The sequence below is a fragment of the Acomys russatus genome, chromosome X (assembly GCF_903995435.1).
Source record: "Acomys russatus chromosome X, mAcoRus1.1, whole genome shotgun sequence".
Classification (NCBI taxonomy): Eukaryota; Metazoa; Chordata; class Mammalia; order Rodentia; family Muridae; genus Acomys; species Acomys russatus.
In genome coordinates this window covers 102,945,486-102,966,508 of record NC_067169.1, presented here as the reverse complement: position 1 = coordinate 102,966,508, position 21,023 = coordinate 102,945,486, and the positions used below count along the sequence as shown (strand labels likewise).

The window sequence follows — 21,023 nt, the reverse complement described above, 5'->3', positions numbered from 1 at the left end:
TTATTAATTTATTCATATTACATCTCGACTGTTAGCCCTTCCCCTGTTTCCTCCCATTCTTCCCTCCCTCCCATTTCTCCCCTTCTCCCCTCCCCTATGTCTGTGACTGAGGAAGACCTCCTCCCCCTATATATGCTCTCAGACACTAGTCCAAGGGATACGTACCATGAAAATCTTTACTTACCAAGAAAGTGGGTCAGAGGAGAGGATATCCGATTGAGACTTTAGGCAAGAGTAGCATGGAAGAAAGAGGAAATAGTAGTACCCACAGGGTCCTGGAAACCTACAAGAAGAACTTTATGACAGGCAGATCTGGATCCTGGGGTCCTCCTCAAACTATGGCACCAGCCAAGGAGAATATAGGCAGTAAGCTTCGAACCCCTACCAGGACCTAGCCGACGAACATGATATTCTCCACCGTTGAGTGGAGAGTGAGATCTGACTCTCACACGAACTCTGGTGCCCCTTTTCTGACCATGTCTCCCGGATGGGGAGAACTGGTGGCACTCAGAGGAAGGATAGCTAGTTACCAAGAAGAGATTTGATATTCTGAGAAGATGTGTCCTTTTTAAAAAAAAAAGAAAAGCGAACTTTTTAAAGATTCATTTTTATTTTACATGTATGACTATTTTCCTGCGTGTATGTGTATGCAATGTATACAGGCCTCGTACCTGCAAAGGCCAGAAGAGGGAGCTGGAGTGCTCGGAACTGGAGTTACAGGATTGTGAGCGGTCAGGAAGGTGCTGGGAACTGAATCTGGATCCTCTCCAAGTGCAGCAAGTGTTCTTACATTCTGAGCCCCCGAGGAAGTAACTTTTCATCTGTGAAAGGGTCTTACTGTATAGACCTGGCTGTCCTGGAAGTCACTATGTAGATGAAGCTGGCCTGCCTCTGGCCCCTGGAATTGAAGATGTGCACCACCACACCTGGCCTCAGGAAGGCAACTTTTTAACTCTAGCTTACATGTGATACACTACTGGAGGAGTCTGAAGGGAATAAAATCTTAGTGAACTGAGAATTATTGATAAACATGTAGTTAATAGCTTAGTCATTTGACCTATAAATTTGTTTATGACAAAATATAACTTCACATTGGCAGAGAGGGCTAGAAGTCTAGCCCCGTGTCCAGATTTAAATTTTCAAATGTTCATCTTTACTAATAACTCTAAGTTCCAAACATCTTTCTGAACCCCACAATGTACCTGCTGTGAACTGTGCTGCCTTAGACTGGAGGTACAAAAAGACAGGGTAACAGTGAAGGTAATGGAAAAACAGAGAGCAGCAAAGGGAAGTAGTAGAAAGTGGAACATAATGGGAAAATGACAGAGACACAGTCGAAGTCTCCAAGAAAACAATCAAAAATCACATTAAAGTGTCAACAAGTAACCAACCACAAAACACTCCTGACCTCCTTCCTCAGGGTGCTGCAAAGATCAGGGGATTAATGGAGTCAGTATTTTCAGTGTTCACCTGCTATAAACCAAGACCTAGTGGTAGTAAGCATGGGCCCACGAGCCAGACCTTGCTTAGCATTCTGGCACTGCTACTTTGGATGGGCAAAGTATCTATATGTCAATTTCTAATCTGAAAAATGAGACTAGTAGCTGCCTTGCAGAGTGGTTTTGAGGACTTAGGTTTATAAATACAGTATACTTAACAACAGTATCTGGCACACAATAAATCATTGAAGTATCAGTCAGTCTCTCTCTGTCTCTCTGTCTGTCTCTCTCTCTGTCTCTCTCTCTCTCTCTCTCTCTCTCTCTCTCTCTCTCTCTCTCTCTCTCTCTCTCTTATCTGAAGTACCTACCAGACTTTACCAGAGATCTGGAATAGGCAATGGCACACACACAAGTACTCAAGTCAGGGCAAAAGCACTAGCTACAGATGTATATCTGAAAGGCATCAGTATACAGACAGCACTGAAAATCATGACAGTACTGTCCCTCCCATTGGCTCAAATTTGAAGTAAATCTTATCATAATCCATCTATCTGGTAAGTCAAAATTTAAATTAAGATACAGTAACTTCTGAACCTTTACTATATTTTTAGGTGTTTTATCTGATCCTTTGGCTACAGATTAAATTCACATAATCGTTTAGCAAATACTTTCCGTGTGTAACTCTGCTAGGCTTAAAGAATCCAATAGTGAACAAAGTCAACATAATTCCTTTCTTTACAAAGATTACAGCCTGAACAGAAATGTGGATATTAGTCGCATGGTCACACAAATACAACATGAAATTATAAACTGTGATACAATGTAAGAAATTATAACAAAGAACACTAACGGCATTAGTGAGAGGGGACATTACTTAAAGATTTATATTAAAAATTTAAAGTAATAATTAAGGAAGAGACCATAAATGGGGGCACAGGAGGAGCCAGAGTGGAGGGAAGGAGGAGTAGGAGTCATAGACAGTGCTTGTGTACCAAGTTTTCAAATGCAAGCTTAAAAAATACCAACTGTGCCAGGCGTGGTGGTGCTGGTCTGTAATCCCAGCACTCAGGAAGACAGAGGCAGGCAGATCTCTGTGAGTTCGAGGCCAGTCTGGTCTACAAAATAAGTCCAGGACAGCCAGCCAGAGCTGCACAGAGAAACTCTGCCTCGGAAAAAAAAAAAAGAAAAAAGAAAAAGAAATTACCAAGAGCAAATTCTTAAAATAATAAACACAAACAAGGAGAAACTATTACACACCTATTAGAAGGTGTCAAAACAACGACACAAACAAATCCAGGAAGGACGCAGAGCAAGTAACTCCTATTCTTTGCTACTGGAAATGCAAAATTGTACAGCCACCATAGAAGACCGTTTGGCAACTTCCTGTTGTTTGTTGTTGTTGGGTTTTTTTTTTTTTTTTTTTGAGACAGGGTTTCTCTGTGTGACAGCCTCACAGAGATCTGCCTGCTTCTGTCTCCCTAGTGCTAGGATTAAAGGTATGAGCCACCATGCCAGGCTACAAATTCCTATCACACCATTCTGCAGTCCTACTCCTTGATATTTACAGAAGCAAACTGAAAAGTAATACCTATACAAACTCCTCCACACAAATGTTTACCACTCCTTTATTACTGCCCAGACTTGAAAGCAACCAAATGTCCTTTAGTAGGCAAATGGTAAACTGCCATGCACAGAGGACATGGAGTGTTACTCAACACTGTTAAGGTTTGGATCTTAAGGGCTGCCCCCTTAAGAATCCTGTGCTGAGGAAGGAACTGGTTCTTGGCTGATGGCAGATGGTACTACAGGATGTAGCAGAAAATAAGGTAGGGCCTAGTTGCTGGAAATAGGTCACTGATATTAGCACAGAGGTCCCTTCATCTTTTTTCTCCCTTGTTTTCTGGCTACTACAAAGTAGATAATTTTCTTATTCCATGGTTTTCTGCCATGATGGGCCCCATCAAAGCTCCCAAGGCATGGTCACTTCACCTAATTGAACTGAAACTTCTCAAACCATAAGCCGAAATAAACCTCTCCTCCTTTAGGTATTCTATCACACTGGCAAAATGTTCTCTCATATAGCACTAAACCAAAATGAGATATACAGACATTAAGACATAGAACAGGAACAAAGTGATGACTCAGTGATTAAGAGCACTTGTTACTTTTTTTTTCATTTGTCAAGACAGGGTTTCTCAGTGTAGCCTTGGCTATCCTAGAACTCACTCTGTAGACCAGGCTGGCCTCAAACTCACAAAAATTCACCTGCCTCTGCCTCACAAGTGTTAGGATTAAAGGCGTGTGGCACCACCACCAGCATCCTTGTTGATCTTGCAGAGGATGTAAGTTCAGTTCCCAGCACCCACATGGCAGTTCCTGGCAGTTCCCAATCATCTGTAACTCCAGCTCCAGAGCACCCAACACCCTTTCTTGGCTTCCAGGAGCATGAGGCACACAGGTGGCACACAGACATACAGTGTAGGCAAAACACCCATGCACACAAAATAAAGAGAAAGAAATCTTGAAAAGACACAGAGGACACTTAAATGACCATCACTAAGTGAAAAAAGCTCATGGGAAAAGGCTACTATATGATTCCAATTACATGATACACTGGAAAAGGCATTACTATGGAGACAGGAAAAGTCTTCATGGTTGCCAAGAGCTAGGAGGATTTTTAGGGCAATAAAACCTTTCTTTATGATTCTCTAATGGCACATATGTGTTGTTAAACACTTGTCAAGACGTATACAGCCTTTTCTTTTCCACATGGTAACATCCACTCTTCTTTTCACTCCACTTAAATGTCAACACTACTGAGAAGCTTTGGCAAATCCTCTAAGTAAAGCTCTTTCTCCTCCATCCTCCTGCAGCTCTCTGATCATCCCTCCCACAGTACTTAGAACCTACTATTATTACGTACTTTCTTTCTTTCTTTTTTTTTAGTTTTTTGAGATAGTGTTTCCCTGTGTAGCCTTGGCTGTCCTGGACTCACTTCGTAGACTAGGCTGGCCTTGAACTCACAGCGATCTACCTGCCTCTGCCTCCCGAGTGCTGGGATTAAAGGCGTGCGCCACCACGCCCGGCATGACTTACTTTCAAACCAGTTTCTACTATAGCATGAGCTTAAAAAACAGAGGCAGGCGGATCCCTGTGAGTTCGAGGCCAGCCTGGTCTACAAAGTGACTCCAGGATAGCCAAGGCTAACACAGAGAGACCTTGTCTCGGGGAAAAAAAAAAGAAAAGAAGAAAGAAAAAAAAAGAGACAGAGACAGAGACGGACTCAGTCATCCTATCCCCAGCCTCCAGGAAATAAAAGGCACACAATAAACATCTGAACAAATGTATGAACAGATAATGGACAAGGCTTCAGTTGTAAACCTTGGTTTGCATTGTTTCTGTAGAACCTTCCAAATGATCCACTTGCTTATTTGCTTCATAATCTGGAATGAACCATTGGCCTGGTGTTTAGAAGTGAGTGGCATTATGCTGACAAATGGCCTTGCCAAAACACAATGCACTTATTCTACTCTCATAAATGTTCTTTAAGAGTCCAGTCTCCATTTCATAGTCACTTTCTCTTTATCACTTTCTAGAGAATGCAACTTAGAGTTAGAAAAGAAGAGAGTAAGTGAAGACAAAGTCAAAAAAATTCAGCCAATAAATACTTTAATGAGAACCAAGGTCGATAATATCCATAGCGTTAACTATGCTGGTAGCCTTCTACTGTGTCTGGGGATAACCAACTACATTTAACCCACATTTGGAAAAAAAGGCCCTTTTGAATGTCACCCATCAGTATCCATCTTCACAGAAGACACCAATCTGGGGTCACACTCTCAATGTTGACACTTCCTCTCAGGGAAGAGGTGACACAAATGCATAAATGACTTTAAGCCATCCTACTACTCTTCCATCAGGGGGCCCTTGGGAGACCGCTGGCTCTGTAAACACATACATCTTTGTCAAAATACATTAGGAACACAAAGGAGAACAGTAGAAAGGGTGGCAGGGCTGGGCTGATAGATTTTCAGTTCTTAGATTTGAAGCCTCTTGAGCTGCTCATATGTAATAAAAAACTGAAGAATGAGTCATGGAAGATCTCCAGGGTGGTATTGAAAGCTAAACCCATCTTGAAAATTATGCATTTCACTCTCTTACATTAATTTACTTAGTCTAAAGGAAATTGGCTTAAGAGACTTTTCTTGAGATAAAATATGCTGAGTGTCTACTATGTACCCAGAGAAGCTCTTATATACAATTCCAAACAGAGAAAGTGATATTGTCTCTGTTCAGCCTACAGGTTCCAGAAGGGCAAGGAATTAATTTTCAGCCCTGCTAAGCTCCCAAGCACACACATAGCACCACACACAGGATTGAGCACATGGTTCTGTTCATAGGAGGCACCCAAGCACAGCTGAAGGACAGAGATGCACCCATGACAAAAGATTCCTATTTGGCTGTGGATCCTGTCACTCTATGAATACATTGTATCCTCTTGTTATTTTCAAGCTATCTGGGTCTCATAATTCTAGGTTACAAAATCTAGACCACAATAGCATGGACTTCCTGTGAGCATCTTCCATTGGCACTGCTAAAAATGTCATAGCCCTTTTAAGATTGGCTGTCCTTAATGGTTTATTTTACTACATTTATTTGCTTGCTTGCTTATCTTTTTGTTTGCTAGGGAGGACATGAACCTGCCGGAGCATGTGCATGAAAGTCAGAGGACAACTTATAGGAGCCAATTCTTTTATCCTTCCACAAGTCCCAGGGATGAAGCTCAGGTCATCAGGTACCGAGGCTAGGACATCTATCCACTGAACCATCCCATCAGACATTTTGATTTAAATAGAACATTTGGCACATCTTTTCTGTCCCTTTAAATGTGTATTTGCCTCCAAAGGAAGTTGTTTCTCTACTTGGTTCCATTCACAGTGGTCTCCAATGGGATGCTTGAGTTTCTTACTTGACTATACAGGATTTAATCATCAAATTTATCTTCCTAAAACCTAGAATTACCTGAGACTTTGAAGCACTGGCTTCCATTCTTGATTTCTAAAAGGATACAATGATGTTCCAGGGTCCAAGTCGAAGCCAGTTTGGCCAAAATCCTTTATAGAGTGCAAAAAAGCCCTCATGTTTCCACATCTGAGGTAAAGACATAACCAAAAATAGTGAGTTTCGCTTTCTTTTTTACATTTGACAACCATTCTCCATGCCTACCCCAGCAACTATAGCTATTATGAACAATTTCTTTTCTGAAGATATACTTTGTAGTCTAAATAATTTATAGTCTAAATCCATCAAACCACTGATCGATAATTATTTATTGAATACTCACCATATACAACATATACTCCTTAATACTGGGAATATAATTGAGATATAACTTATAATGAATGTAAATAAGAGATGGGCACAGCAGCACATGCCTACAATCTTAGCACTCTGGAAGCAGAGGAAGTAAAATCAGGAGTTCAAGGCTATCCTTAGATATACAGTAAATTTGAGAAGAGCGTAGGCTACATGATACCCTGTCTCAAAAAAATCCTAGTTAATTGTCGTGTGCCACAAACAAACAAAAAGACAAGAAACAGGAGGTGTTGGGTAGTGAAAGGCAGTTTTAGGGGAGAAGAACAGGAACAAGAAAAAATAATGCCTTTAAAAAAGATAACGCAGGATAACTGACCCAAGTACATTTATATGCGTGTGTGTAATGAAACTGTGACTATCTGAATTGTGGATATATATAAATCAAAGGGAGAATGTCTGCAATAATAGAAATAGCTACATAAAGTGATGGCACACCTAAGGGACCCTATCCCCAATCATTCATGTCCTTGCGTAGTCCTCACACTATAGCAGATCGGAACATAGCTGAAATCAACACTACTAGATTATAAAAGGCATTTGATGTACAATAATGTACCTATCTACTTCTTTATTGAATTATTCATTCTGAAGGAAACCAGCTGTCACACCATGACTAGAGGCCTACATCATTAGGGAGCTGAGACATTTAACTAATACCCCTATGAGTCATCTTTGCAGCAGATATGCCAGCTCCAGTCAAGCCTTGATGACGACATAGACTACAACCTCTTAAGAGGTCTTAATGTAGAATCACTCAAGGAAGCTGTTTCTCAATTCCTGATCCACAAAAGCTGCAAAAGAAGAACTGTTCTTTTACAACCGCCCTGAGTTTTAGAGGTATTTGTTACACAGCAATATATAATGTATACAGTCCATGCCCCTATGGAACGTATACTCTGTGAAGTTGACAAGCAAATACATGTATTGTTATAGATAGACAGATATTGGTAGATACTAATATGTTGATACATATTGTATCCAGAAATGATCAAGGGGATGAAGAAAACCAAGGAGGTGAATTGGGACTTGAGAAAGTCACTTTCCTTCTCTGACTCTTGTTTTCTACTTTCAAAATAAGTGCGACTCCATAGTATATTTTATGAATGCTCTAAGGACTATGTATGAGGAACATGAACTACTTTGCACTCTGGTGCCCTGATTTATACAGTAGGGGTCTCTATATGCACCAAATGGTTTCAAGAACAAGATGACATAGTAAAGGTCAAAAGCTGATGTCATATGCTGAATTCTACATCTATATATATATACACACATATATGTGTATATATATATGTTTATATAATAGACATAGACCTATTAAGTAATAGCAATATGTTGGGTGTTTTGTCAGATACTAAAAAATGTTGTTCTGCCTTTTCATTGGTGAAATAAATTTTACCACTGTTTAAAGAAATGGATACATTTTAATACGATAATGATATGAGGAGGCAGATTTACAAATATCTTTTCTGCCATCCCACAATTTAAGATCCTAGAAATAAGTGTCATTATAAACCACCTGGTTAGGGGAGGACAGAAAAATAACATAGTAATGTTACTACTGATGGACAGACATTGATAATATGCTTCTACCAATGGACCTCCAGCAAATTCTGAAGGACTCAAGCCAAAATTCATGTTTTAATTTTGAAAGTTACTCAAAATAAAGCTGAGATGATGATAACCTAAAAATACAGAATTTCCCTAAGGCACAATCCAGTCCTATCATTACCTCAATTGCCACAATAAATCCCTAATTGGCCTAAAATCTTCACCTACAAACTCAAATCAAACTTTAAGAATTATAAATCATAGCCAGGCATGGTGGAGCACGCCTTTAATTCCAGCACTTAGGAGGCAGAGGCAGGTGGACCTCTGTGAGTTCGAGGCCAGCCTGCTCTACAAAGCGAGTGTAGGACAGCCAAGGCTACACAGAGAAACCCTCTATGTAGAGAGAAAGGAAGGAAGGAAGGAAGGAAGGAAGGAAGGAAGGAAGGAAGGAAGGAAGCGAATGTTTCCTTAATATTAAAAAAAAAAAAAAAAAAGGAAATCATGAAATTCCCAGGCAAATGGATGGGACTACAAAAGATCATCCTGGTGAGGTAACACAGATCCAGAAAGATACACATGGTATGTACTCACTTATAAGCAGATTTTAGCCATATACTACAGGAATAACCTCACTACAATACACAGATTCAAAGAAGATAAGTCACGAGGAGGATCCAAGGGAGGATGCTTAAATCTCACTCAGAGGAGGAAATAGAATAGACAGAGGTAGTGGTTGAACAGAGGGGAAAAGGTAGTAGAGGGAGCACAGAGAGAAGTAAGGGTGGAAATCAAACCTGGAGGGAGGGCAGGAGGACAAAAGGCATGCAGAGAAAAGAGAAACTAGGGGTGGAGGCGACCTCTGTGACAAGCTGGAAACCTAAGTCAGGGCAGGCTCCTGGGGGAATATGAAGGGGACTCTAGCAGAGACTCCTAGTAGCTGAGGCCATAGAGACTGAAGAGGACACCCTCTAACTAGACCAAGTCTCCTAGCAGAGGGAGGGGAACACCAACCCACCCACAAAACCTTTGATCCAAAGCTTAGCCTGCCTATAAGATGTGCAGGGATAAAGATAGAGCAGATAGAGCAGAGATTGAGGAGATGTCCAACCAATGCCTGGCCCAACCCAAGACCCACACCATAGGAGAGAGCCAACCCCTGACACTATTAAGGACACTCTGCTATGCTTGCAGACAGAAGCAAAATGGTCCTCTGAGAGGCTCCACCCAGCAGCACTTCAAAACAGATGCTGAGATTCACAGCCAGACATTGGGCAGAGCTCATTGATCAGGCCACAGAGAGGATGAAGGCAGTTCTGATGAGACTTGATAGGCTGGGGTAAGATGGTAAGAAAGGAGGACTCCCCTTTTTGAGGACTAGGGGGGCATGGAGTGGAAGAGGGAGGGTGGGACAAGGAGATGAGGGAGGGGGCTACAATTGGGGTGTAAAGTGAATAAAAAATTTTAAATTTTTTAAAAAAATTGGGCAGGGCACAGGGAGCCTAGTGGGAAAGTGGTGGGAGGGATAAAAGGACCTAGAGGTGATAGGAGCTTCACAAAAAGACCAACAGAGCCAACTAACCAGGGCTCAGAGGAGCCCGTGGAGTCTGAAGCAGCAACAAAAGACCATGCATGGACTAGACCTAGGTCCTCTACACAGATGTAGCCGATAGGCAGCTCAGACCTCATGTGGGTGCTCTAGTAAGGGGAGCAGGGGCTGTCTCTGACATGGACTCTGTTACCTGCTTTTTGATCACTTCCCCCTTGTGGGACTGCCTTGCCAGGCCACAGGGAAAGAGGATGAGCTCAGTCCTGATATGACTTGATGAGCTGGGGTAGATGGGAAGGGAGGCTCTCCTTTTCTGAGGAATAGGGGAGGGGGGAGAAGAGAGGGAGGGAAAAGGGAGGGAGAGAGGGTGGGACTTGGAGGAGAGGAGGGAGGGGGCTACAACCAGGATGTAAATTAAATAAATTAATTAATAAAAACAATTTATGTCACAGATTTTTAAAAAGAAGAAAATTGTTTCCTTAAGCCAAAGGTCTGCGCTTATTGCAGCACTAGTTCTTGCTAACTATGAAACTCTCAGGAATGTAATCCTTCACGGCTTCAATGTCTACCTCATGAGATAACGGGGAGAATTAAATGACTGAATACATGTAAGTCTCATCGGAACAGCTCTTGTCATACACTAAAGCATCCAATAGACATGAGTTATTATTATTCAATTTACTAACATCTCCAGAGAGCTTATTTCAAACTTCTCCAAGAGTGGGCTATAATTTCCTACCATAGATTTCTGAGTTTATCACTTATGAGGCTGTATTGATTATCTGTTTGTAACTGCCAGTGCTTTAGTAACAGCAATAATTTCCCTGTACCTATTAAAATAGTGCCCCTTAAATAATACATTGCTGTTCAATGAAACTGATAACAGCAGAAAAACCATATGGCCCCTTCCCATTTTACCCTTAAATTTGTTTTTATAGTAGTAATATAACCAATACTTCTGTATACATTTCTGATATTCTATCCCAACAGAAATATTTACAGCAAAAATGTGATCAACACACTTCCCCCTGGTGGGGCAGCCTTGCCAGGCCAAAGAGGAAGAGAATGTGGGCCACCCAGATAGGACTTGATTAGGCTGAGGTCAGACAATACTGGAGTAGGGCTCCTGCTTTCTGAGGACTAGGAAAGGGGGATGAGAGAGGGAGGGTGGGCCCAGGAGGAGACAATGGAGCGAGCTACAATCAGGATGTAAAGTGAACAAATTAAAAATATTTTTTTGGTTTTTCAAGACAGGGTCTCTCTGTGTAGCCTTGGCTGTCCTAGACACCCTTTGTAGACCAGGCTGGCCTCAAACTTACAGCAATCCACCTGCCTCTGCCTCCCGAGTGCTGGGATTAAAGGGGTGCGCTACCACGCCTGGCAAAAATAAATACATTTTTAAAGTGTGATCAACAGAACAACCTGGCACTCATATAAAGCACTGGGTGTTAAGGTTTCTTAAGTACCAAGCTTTCAACTACACAGACTCTCTCTCTTTTTATTTTATTTTTTGAAGGGGGGATCGAGACAGGGTTTCTCTGTGTAACAGCCCTGGCTGTTCTCGAACTCTCTTTGTAGACCAGGCTAGCCTCGAACTCACAGCAATCTACCTGCCTCTGCTGGGATTAAAGGTGTGCACCAGTATGCCTGGCTACAGAGTCTCTCTCTTATTTGAGGTTGACAAATCTTATTAATTTTTTATTTTACATGTATTTATTTACATATTTTGTCTGCATGTGTATCATACACCATGTACATGCAGTGTCTAGAAGGCCAGAAGAGCACCTTGGATTCCTAAAGTTATAGGAACCATTTGAATGCTGGGAATAGAACACAAAGCCTATGGAACTTAACTGTTGAGCTGTCTCTCCAGTCTCTTAATTTAAAAAAATTAGCATTTCAAACATAAGTATTCCTTTATGTTATTTTCTTCCCTCATGTTCCCCTTCCAACTTCCCTATCCGTGTCCTGGGATATTTTAATCTTGATATCTGTAATTCTACAGTTCTAGATATGTATGATATATTTTAAGCACTCAAATTGGAATAATATTAAGAAGCACTATGCATTAGCAAATTTCCTAGGAGAAACTGTAACCCAAACCCACAGCATACATACCTTTAAAATACCATCCAAAGTCCCCTTGTAGAGGTCCACATGTCCCACTATTGCCCTCTGATTCATCATCCGAGTTCTCACCACATCAACTGGGTTAGATGCCAGAGCCCCAGCCAAACCACAGGTGAAGCTGGACCTAAAGGTGAGAACAAATTTACGAAGATAGGTGACCTTACTTCCACCACCTGCCCACTTAAACAGAATTTTGCCAAACACAAAAGGTATAATTATTTGGATCCATCAGATAAAATTGGACATCCCTTCTTTATAGTCTAAAGAGAAAGAAAATATTTTGTAATAAAACATCATTCAAAGATTGTCCCTTCTATTTTCATTCTGGAACTCAGCCTCTTTTTTAAAGGAGATAGTCCATAGACCAAACAACATCCCTAAGCAAGACATGTCCTGTACCGTTGACCAATTACATAAAAATTTCAGACAATGGGATTATATGTCAAATGCATTTACGTAGTGAAATATCAGAAGTTATATGACAAAGAAAATGCATGATGACAGCAGAAATAGTCTTCAGCCAAAAACTGTTGAGCTTCAGAAAGTCAACAAAAATTTGCCCTTTTTATTTTTTCTTGGTCCTACTGAAAGGAAATTTGCCTTCTGATAAAGAAAAAAGTACAGGTTGATAGGGCAGAGGCCATGGTTCTCAGTTCACAATGTTTGACTAGTAGGCATGAAGCCCTGGCTTTCATGCCCAGCAACACACACACACACACACACACACACACACACACACACACACACACACAGTGTAAATCTGAGGCCAGCCTGAGATCTATGAGACTTTTCTTCTAATGCCAGTAGGTAAACAAAGTACAAGCTGTGAAAGAATATCTAAAAACACCTAGTATGTTTCTAGACTACACACAGCTGCCAAGCGGCCAGGTGTCCACAGCATCTGAGGGTGTGGGTAATGGGTGGGGAAAATATAATCAGAGTGCTTTACATGCATGTTATGAATATGAGAATACATGATACACATGAAGAAAATGTCACACTCAAACACAATCTTCTATAATGAATAATGAACTAATAATGAGAAAAGTAAATAGGACATGCCATAGTAAAACCGACTATTTTATATAATTAATATATAGCAATTAGTTCAAAAGTACAAAATATTCAGAAGGCTTTAAGTATTGGCCATAGGAGACAAGTATTAAGGCCACGTGTATTCATAAGAGGCTTTTTATGTTCAAACTGCTAAACAGAGAATAAATCAAACATAACTCACTTACACAAAGTGTGTTAAAATTGTGTCTCCCAGCATTCCTGAAAGTATCAGGTGCTTCTTGGTGATATCATAAACTGGCAACTCTACTCCCACCACGATGGCAGCACGCTGAGCAGTCGGGACCACACCCTACAAAACCAAAGTGATAGCCGACACCTGAGAAATACTGAGAGTGACATGTCTTAAAGTGAAGAAAAATCAGTCAATGGTGGAAATTGCCAGAAAAAAAACTCTGAAATGTATAGTTCATTTGTTCAAATCCATGGCTAACACTGGGATGCTGATAATTCCCAATCTACAAATGCTATAGTACAAATAAAACCATTTATAGCATCTAAGGAACAAGAGACAAAAAATAGATCAAATATATAAGTTGGACTTCACCATAATTAAAAACTTGCAATTTAAAGATAGCATTAAGTGAGTGAGAAGATAACCCACACAATGGAGAAATAATTGAAAATCTTTAAAAAATTGAATCATTAGAAAAATATACATCAAAGCTGGGCATGATGGCGCACTCGGGAGGCAGATCTCTGTGAGTTTGAGACCAGCCTGGTCTACAAAGTGAGTCCAGGACAGCCAAGGCTGCTACTCAGAGAAGCCCTGTCTCGAAAAACCAAAAAATGTACATCAAAACCACAATGATAGCCAGGTAGTGGCAGTATATGTGTTTATTCCCAGCACTAAAGAGGCAGAAGCAAGTGATCTCTCAGTCTGAGACCAGACTGGTCTACAGAGTTGAGTTCCAGAACAGCCAGGGCTGTATAAAGAAACCCAGTCTCGAAAAATCAAGAAAACAAACAAAAACCATAATGAAATACCATTTTCACACCTCTGAGTATGACTGTAGTCATTTTCTTAAAACAAAAAAGTGTTAGTAAAGCTGTAGGGAAATCGGAACCCTTTCCAGCTGTTGATAAATATAAAAAATAGGCTGGGTGTGGTGGTGCACGCCTTTAATCCCCAGCACTCAGGAGGCAGAGGCAGTCAGACTGCTGTGAGTTTGAGTCCAGCCTGGTCTACAAAAGTGACTCTAGGACAGCCAAGGCTAACACAGAGAAACCCTGTCTCGACAAATAAATAAATAAATAAATAAATAAATAAATAAATAAATAAATAATTTAGCCAGGCATGGTGGTGCACACCTTTAATCCTAGCATTTGGGAGGCAAAAGCAGATGGATCACTGTGAGTTCGAGGCCAGCCTGATATACAAAGCGAGTCCAGGACAGCCAAGGCTACACAGAGAAACCCTGTCTCGAAAACCAAAAAGAGCACCAAACTAATAAACAATTTGGCATCTCAAAATATTAAACATAAAATGGGCATATGACTAGCAATTCCATTCATAGGTATATACCCAGGAGAACTGAAGCACAGTTTCTTTTTTTTAATTTTATTTACTATTATGTACATATTGCTCTGCCCACATATACATCTGCACAGCAGAAGAGGGCACTAGATCTCATTATACATGGTTGTGAGCCACCATGTGGTTGCTGGGAATTGAACTCAGGACCTCTGGAAGAGCAGTCAGTGCTCTTAACCTCTGAGCCATCTCTTCAGCCCCCTGAAGCACATTTTCATGCAAAAATGTACACAGCAATGTTCATAGTGACAGCCAGCATATTATTGAAAAGCACATATAATCCAAATGCCCATTAATGAATGAATATATAAATGAAAAATACAGCATATTCCCAGATGCAATTGCTATCTGGCCATATAAAGAAATGATATACTGGGACTTGGGTTTTAGCTCAGTGAAAGAGTATTTGCACAGAAAGAGGAAGGGGAGTAGGGAGAGAGTGGGAGCGTGTGCATACCTATATCCTAAAGACTGGCCTAATACAATTCTACTTGGAGGACATATGTAAAGTAGGCAAATCTGTAGGGACAAAACCAAGAGTAACACTAAGGGTTGACAATGATGAGAATGACTATTAAACAGTAGGGAGTCTCTTTTTGGTAATGAAAATGTTCTCAACTTAGACAATAGTGATGGTGACATACATCTATGGCACCACCCAATACCACTGTGTATTTTAAAGATGAATTTTTTTTTTTTTACAGCATGTGAATCTTCCCAATAAAGCTGCTAGGAAAAAATAATAAAGCAAAAGGCACTGAAGAGGGCAGAGTTTGGCGGCAAGGTGGCAGGTTAGAAGTTTCCTTTTATATGATTCCCTAAACACGAAGTCAAGGAGTCTCTATTAAAGGGACGAAAAAGAATAAGGAATCAAGAAAGAGAAGCGACAGCTCAAAAATACGGCTACAGAAAGGTGAGACAAAGAAATCTAAGGACCAGTTCACAGCTCCAGCCCCATTAAGAAGGTGGGAAGTGGTAATCACACAAAAGCAGAAGAGTCCAGGCAGCCCAAGTAGCAACGAAGTGGCACTCCAGCAAGCCTTAAATCCAAGATGGAGATTGGGCGTCACATTGAGTGTTCCTATATGGCAGGCTAACATTGGAGAAGCAGTCCACTGTATCACTCTCCAAATGCTGGGGTGTAATCAGGTACCATCTTCAGGCGGGGGCCCACTGCTTGACTGAGCTAACCTTCAGAACTGAAAACAAGGGGGGAAATCACCAAGTCAGCAACAGGGATGCCTAGGATACCTAGGGATACCCCGTCACAGTGTCTAGATGGGAGGTGGCCATCAGAAAAAGGCACATAGAGAAGGCAAGGTAGTGCCTTGCCTAATGAATTGGGAATAGAATGAAGTTTGAGGCATGGAGGATGAGGTAGAGTGCGCTCCAGAGTGAACGGTGAGTCCTGTCACCTGTGGATTACATTGGAAGCTGAGAACTCTAAGCTCTTGCAACTTCCCCTCCCAGCACCCACATCGCATAGATCCCAACTGCCTATGACTCCAACTCCAGAGGGTCAGGATCCTATGCCTCTACTCTAACCTCCAAAGGCACTTGCACTCACGGACACATACCCATTCATAAACCCATACAAATATATATAATTGAATATATTTTTAAATATATAATCATGAGATCTTAAGAAAGAATAAATCTTGATAGAGCAGGTAAATAAGAATTAGGAGGGAGCTGGACAGTGGTTAAAAAAAGTATTAGTAAAGATGTGGGGAAATCGGAACCCTTTCCAGCTGTTGGTGAATATAAAAGGTAAGTCAGGTGTGATGGCACATGCCTTTAATCCCAGCACTCAGGGAAGCAGAAGCAGGGGGATCTCTGTGAGTTCGAGGCCAGCCTGGGCTACAAAGCAACTCCATGACAGCCAAGGCTACACAGAGAAACCCTATCTCAAAAAACCAAACAATTTATATACCAATCATAAGTCTTCTGTAGGCTTCGTCATTTGTAGTTCAAGCAGTTTTCTTTTATGCTTTTACTTCCATATGACCTGATACTAAAACTAAAACATGGATTCCTCTGATTTAGACCATAGTAGGACCTGCCTACAGAATATTTAAAAACCCAAACAAACAAAAGAATTAGGAAGGGAGAATCAATCATGATCAACTCTTTTTTTTTTTTTTTGAGGAATTCATTTATTAATGATTTATTTATTTGTATTTTTGTGCATAGGTATTTTGCCATTATGCATGTCTATGTGAAGGTATCAGATACTCTGGAGCTGGGGTTATAGGCAGTGATGCTGGGAATTGAACCCAGGTCCTCTGTAATAGCAGCTAATGCTCCTGACCATTGAGCAATCTCCCCAGCCCCCATTATTACCTCTTTAAATGAGCTAATTACTAATATGAGCAACAGAAGAGTACATACGTTTTCAATAATAACCCTAAGTGTAAATGGTATTATGTCTCAAATAAAAAGCCACAAACTGGCCATATAGAATTCAAAGTAGAACAACACTCAAGATCTAAGTGTTTGTTATCTGTTAATGACTTGTCTCACTAGCAAAGACATACTGAGAGTAAACAGAAAATAACAAAAAATTATATTCAAAGCAAAGAGAACTTGAAAGCAAAGCGAATTTGCTACACCCACAGGTGACAAAGCTGACTTCAAAACAAAATTAAGACAAGCTAAAGAAGGTCCCTAGGCAGGGCTATAGCTCAGTAGTACACTACGTGTCTGGCACACACAAAGCCCAGAGGTCAATCTCCAGCATAGCAAAGAAAATACAGATGGTCACCACGCATTAATAAATGTATTAATAGCAAGAAAATATAACAGCTGTAGATTTACATGCACCAACACAACCAACAGTGACAAGTAAATACAGATGCAATCACAGTGAGAGATGTCATTAACTCATTGACACCACCAAATCTCATCTAGGCCAAAACAGTTCAGAAATGTCAGCTAAACCACAATACAGGCAAAATGGACAAAACAGAATCTACAGAATATTCTACCCAATAACTGTATAAGACAAATTCTTCTCAGTAGTCCACGGAACTTTCTACAAAATAGGTCATGTTTTAGGCCATAAAAAAAGTTTTAAGGGGAGCTGGGCATGGTGACGCACGCCTGTAATCCCAGCACTCAGGGAAGCAGAGGCAGGTGGATCTCTATGAGTTCAATGCCAGCCTGGTCTACAAAGGGAGTCCAGCATAGCCAAGGCTACACAGAGAAACCCTGTCTCAAAAAAAAAAAAAAACAGTTTTAAGGGGGGCATGCACGGTGACACCACTTTTAAATCACAGAACTTGGGAGGCAGTGGTTGGCAGAGCTCTCAGTTCAAGACCAACTTGGTCTACATAGCAAGTGACACACAAACCAGGGCTATATAGTTAGACTATGTCTCAATTTAAAAACAAAATAAAACAGCCTATGGGGCTGAAGAAAAGGCTCAGCAGTTATGAAAGTACTGACTTTCTTAGGACCCAGGTTCAGTTCCCATCACCTATGTGGCAATTCACAAGTATCTGTAACTTTAGTTCTAAGGGATCCAACAGCCTTGTCTGGCCTCTGCAGGTACCAGGCACTCATGTGGTATAGTCATAAATGCAAGTAAACATCCATATTCACAAATATAGAATTTTTTAAAAATTAGAGGAGTTAGAGAGATAGCTCAGTGGCTAAGAGCATGCACTGCTCTTGCAGAGGACCTAAGGTCGATTCTGAGAACCCATGTCAGGGTCACACCTGCCTGTAACTCTAGCTCCATGTCATCCAATGCCACTGGCTTCCAAGAGCACCTGCAAACACAGACAGATATATCTAATTAAAATAAAGACTAGCCAGGCTGTGGTCACACAGGCCCTAAATCCCAGCACTCAGGAGACAGAGAAAGATGGATCTCTGTGAGTTCAAGGACAGCCTTGTCTATGGAACTAGTCCAGGACAGAAAAGACTACGCAGAGACACCCTGTCTCAAAAGAAGGAGGAGGAGGAGGAGGAGGAGGAGAAGAAGATCTATTCTTAAAATGTCTTAAGCAGGGGGGCCAGGGAGGTGTGGGCTGGAGAGATGGCTCAGAGGTTAAGAGCACTATCTGCTCTTCCAAAGGTCCTGAGTTCAATTCCCAGCAACCACATGGTGGCTCACAACCATCTATAATGAGGTCTGGTGCCCTCTTCTGGTGTGCAGGCATACATGCAGGCAGAACTCTGTATATACAAAAATGAATAAATCTTTAAAAAAAAAAACTCTTAAGGGTCTGGAGAAATGGCTCAACAGAGCTAGTTTCAGGACAGCCAGGACTACCCAGAGAATCTCTGTCTCAAAAGAAGATGAAGGAAGAAGATTAAGAAGAGGAGGAGGAGGAAGAGAAGAAAAAGAAATCTATTTTTCAACAGTCTTAACACTCGGGAGGCAGAGGCAGACAGATCGTTGTGAGTTCGAGGCCAGCCTGGTCTACAGAGTGAGTCCAGGACAGCCAAGGCTACACAGAGAAACTCTGTCTCAAAAAACCCAAAAACAAACAAACAAACAAAAAAGTCTTAAAGGACTAGAGAAATACCTTAATCGGTAAAGTGCTAAACTAACTATGCAAGTATGAGGACTTGAATTCAACTCTGAACCCACATAATAAAAAGTGGAGTGTGGTGATGCATACTTGCAACCTCAGTATGAGGAAGCAGAAAGGACCCCCTCCATGAGAGACCTTATTTCAAAATAACGAGGTACACAGCTCCTGACGAGTGACACCCGAGGTTATTCTCTGACACCTATACAAATTTTTACACACACACACACACACACGACCAACATGTCTGTGAAGATGAAGGGAGTGAGAGGGCAAGTGCACGCAATAGGGGTGATTACAGTCAAAGTATCAGCAGGAAACACATTTTCTACAATATACACTGATTAAAAGTTTTAAAAAGCCAGGCAGTCGGGGCGTACACCTGTAATCCCAGCACTCAAGAGGCAGAGGCAGGTGGATCGCTGAGTTTGAGGCCAGCCTGGTCTACAAAGCAAATCCAGGACAGCAAGGGCTACACAGAGAAACCCTGTCTTGAAAAGAAAAACAAAACAAAACAAAAAAGAGTTTTTAAAAAATGATAGAGCACTTAGGAGGCAGAGGCAGGCAGTTCAAGACCAGCTTGGTCTACAAAGTGAGTTCCAGGACAGCCAAGGCTACACAGAGAAACCCTGTCTCAAAAAAAAACAAAAACAAACAACAAAAAATAAGGTCTATATAGTCTTGCAATTAATCCCAGCTACACATGACACTAAGGCAGGAGACTCCTAAACTCAAGGCCAGTGCTGACTACAGAATGAGTTCATGGCTAGCCCTATTGAGTGAGATGCTATCTCTCACAATATAGACTAGAAAGAGGCCTGTGGATACTGTTCAGTGGCAGAGCGCTTGCACGGGACAGATGAAGCCCTAAGTTCAATCTGCAGTACTAGGGGAAGAAGTTCTTTGAACAAGTCTAGATGTGCGTACACACTCATCATAGCGACAGAAGAATAAAACCACTGGCAGCAGGACGTGATGGCACACACCTTTAACCCCAGCACTTGGGAGGCAGAAGCAGCTAAGATCTCTGTGAGCTTTAAGTCTACACAGCAAGTTGCTGGCCACTCCGAGCTACAAGGTGAGAGTTTGTTTCTAAAATAAACATTAGACCAAAAACGACCAAATAAAACAAAACAAAACAAAACAAAAAAAACAGTCAGTGGAGAGAGAGTAATTTCCTGGTTTGACTCACAGGTTTGAGGGCAAGAGGAAAGGGTGACAGTAGGTGAAAGCAGAAGTATGAAAAGCTAGGGACAGGGCAAAAAGAACACAGCACTTTCCTTCTAGGCCCCCTGCGGTGAGACAGCAGTGAACTAACAGAATAGTCCATCACAACTCAGAGCAGAGGTCCGGCAGTGCATAGCAAACCAACCTTACCTCGGGATCCCACTGAGAGAAGCAAAGACACACAGCACAGATCCCTGGAGCTTTCTGGACACCCACACTAGCCTCCTTAGGGACTTCCAGCTCACTGAGAAATCCTGTCACACCCAAAAAGGGCCTCCACACAAGGGTAGCTGTACACAACGTGGGCACACACACACAGACAGACAATCTTTGAAGAATATTAATGATACAAGGAAATCATCCTGATGCAACTGCTTTTAAAAATGCATGATGTGAAATTATATCCAGCACTGCTACACTAAGTTTAGGGAGAGAGAAATATATGCTCTACACAAAGGATTAGAAGGAAATATATTAAAATAGTTTATCTGTTTGTAATATTAGAGATAAGGTGATTTCATTTTTATACCTTCCTTTTTCCAATTTTTATATTTTTTATTTTGTGTGTGCATGTGAGTTTGTGTTATATGTGTGGGTACACACAT

The 21,023-nt window shown here is 41.2% G+C and overlaps 1 protein-coding gene across 4 annotated transcripts in view; it reads right to left on the bottom strand.

Moving 5' to 3' along the window:
• Nucleotides 1-5,165: 5,165 nt before the first annotated feature.
• Slc25a14 (solute carrier family 25 member 14) overlaps nucleotides 5,166-21,023 on the bottom strand; it is a 40,612-nt gene continuing 24,754 nt past the window's right edge. For all 4 annotated transcript variants that reach the window (XM_051141431.1, XM_051141432.1, XM_051141430.1 and 1 more), the window contains 4 exons: nucleotides 13,284-13,408; nucleotides 12,031-12,166; nucleotides 6,510-6,590; nucleotides 5,166-5,518 (listed from right to left, as the gene is read on the bottom strand). In XM_051141431.1, coding sequence (XP_050997388.1) covers nucleotides 5,477-5,518; nucleotides 6,510-6,590; nucleotides 12,031-12,166; nucleotides 13,284-13,408 — 384 coding nt within the window. In that variant the 3' untranslated portion in view covers nucleotides 5,166-5,476. The remainder of the gene's footprint in view (nucleotides 5,519-6,509; nucleotides 6,591-12,030; nucleotides 12,167-13,283; nucleotides 13,409-21,023) is intronic.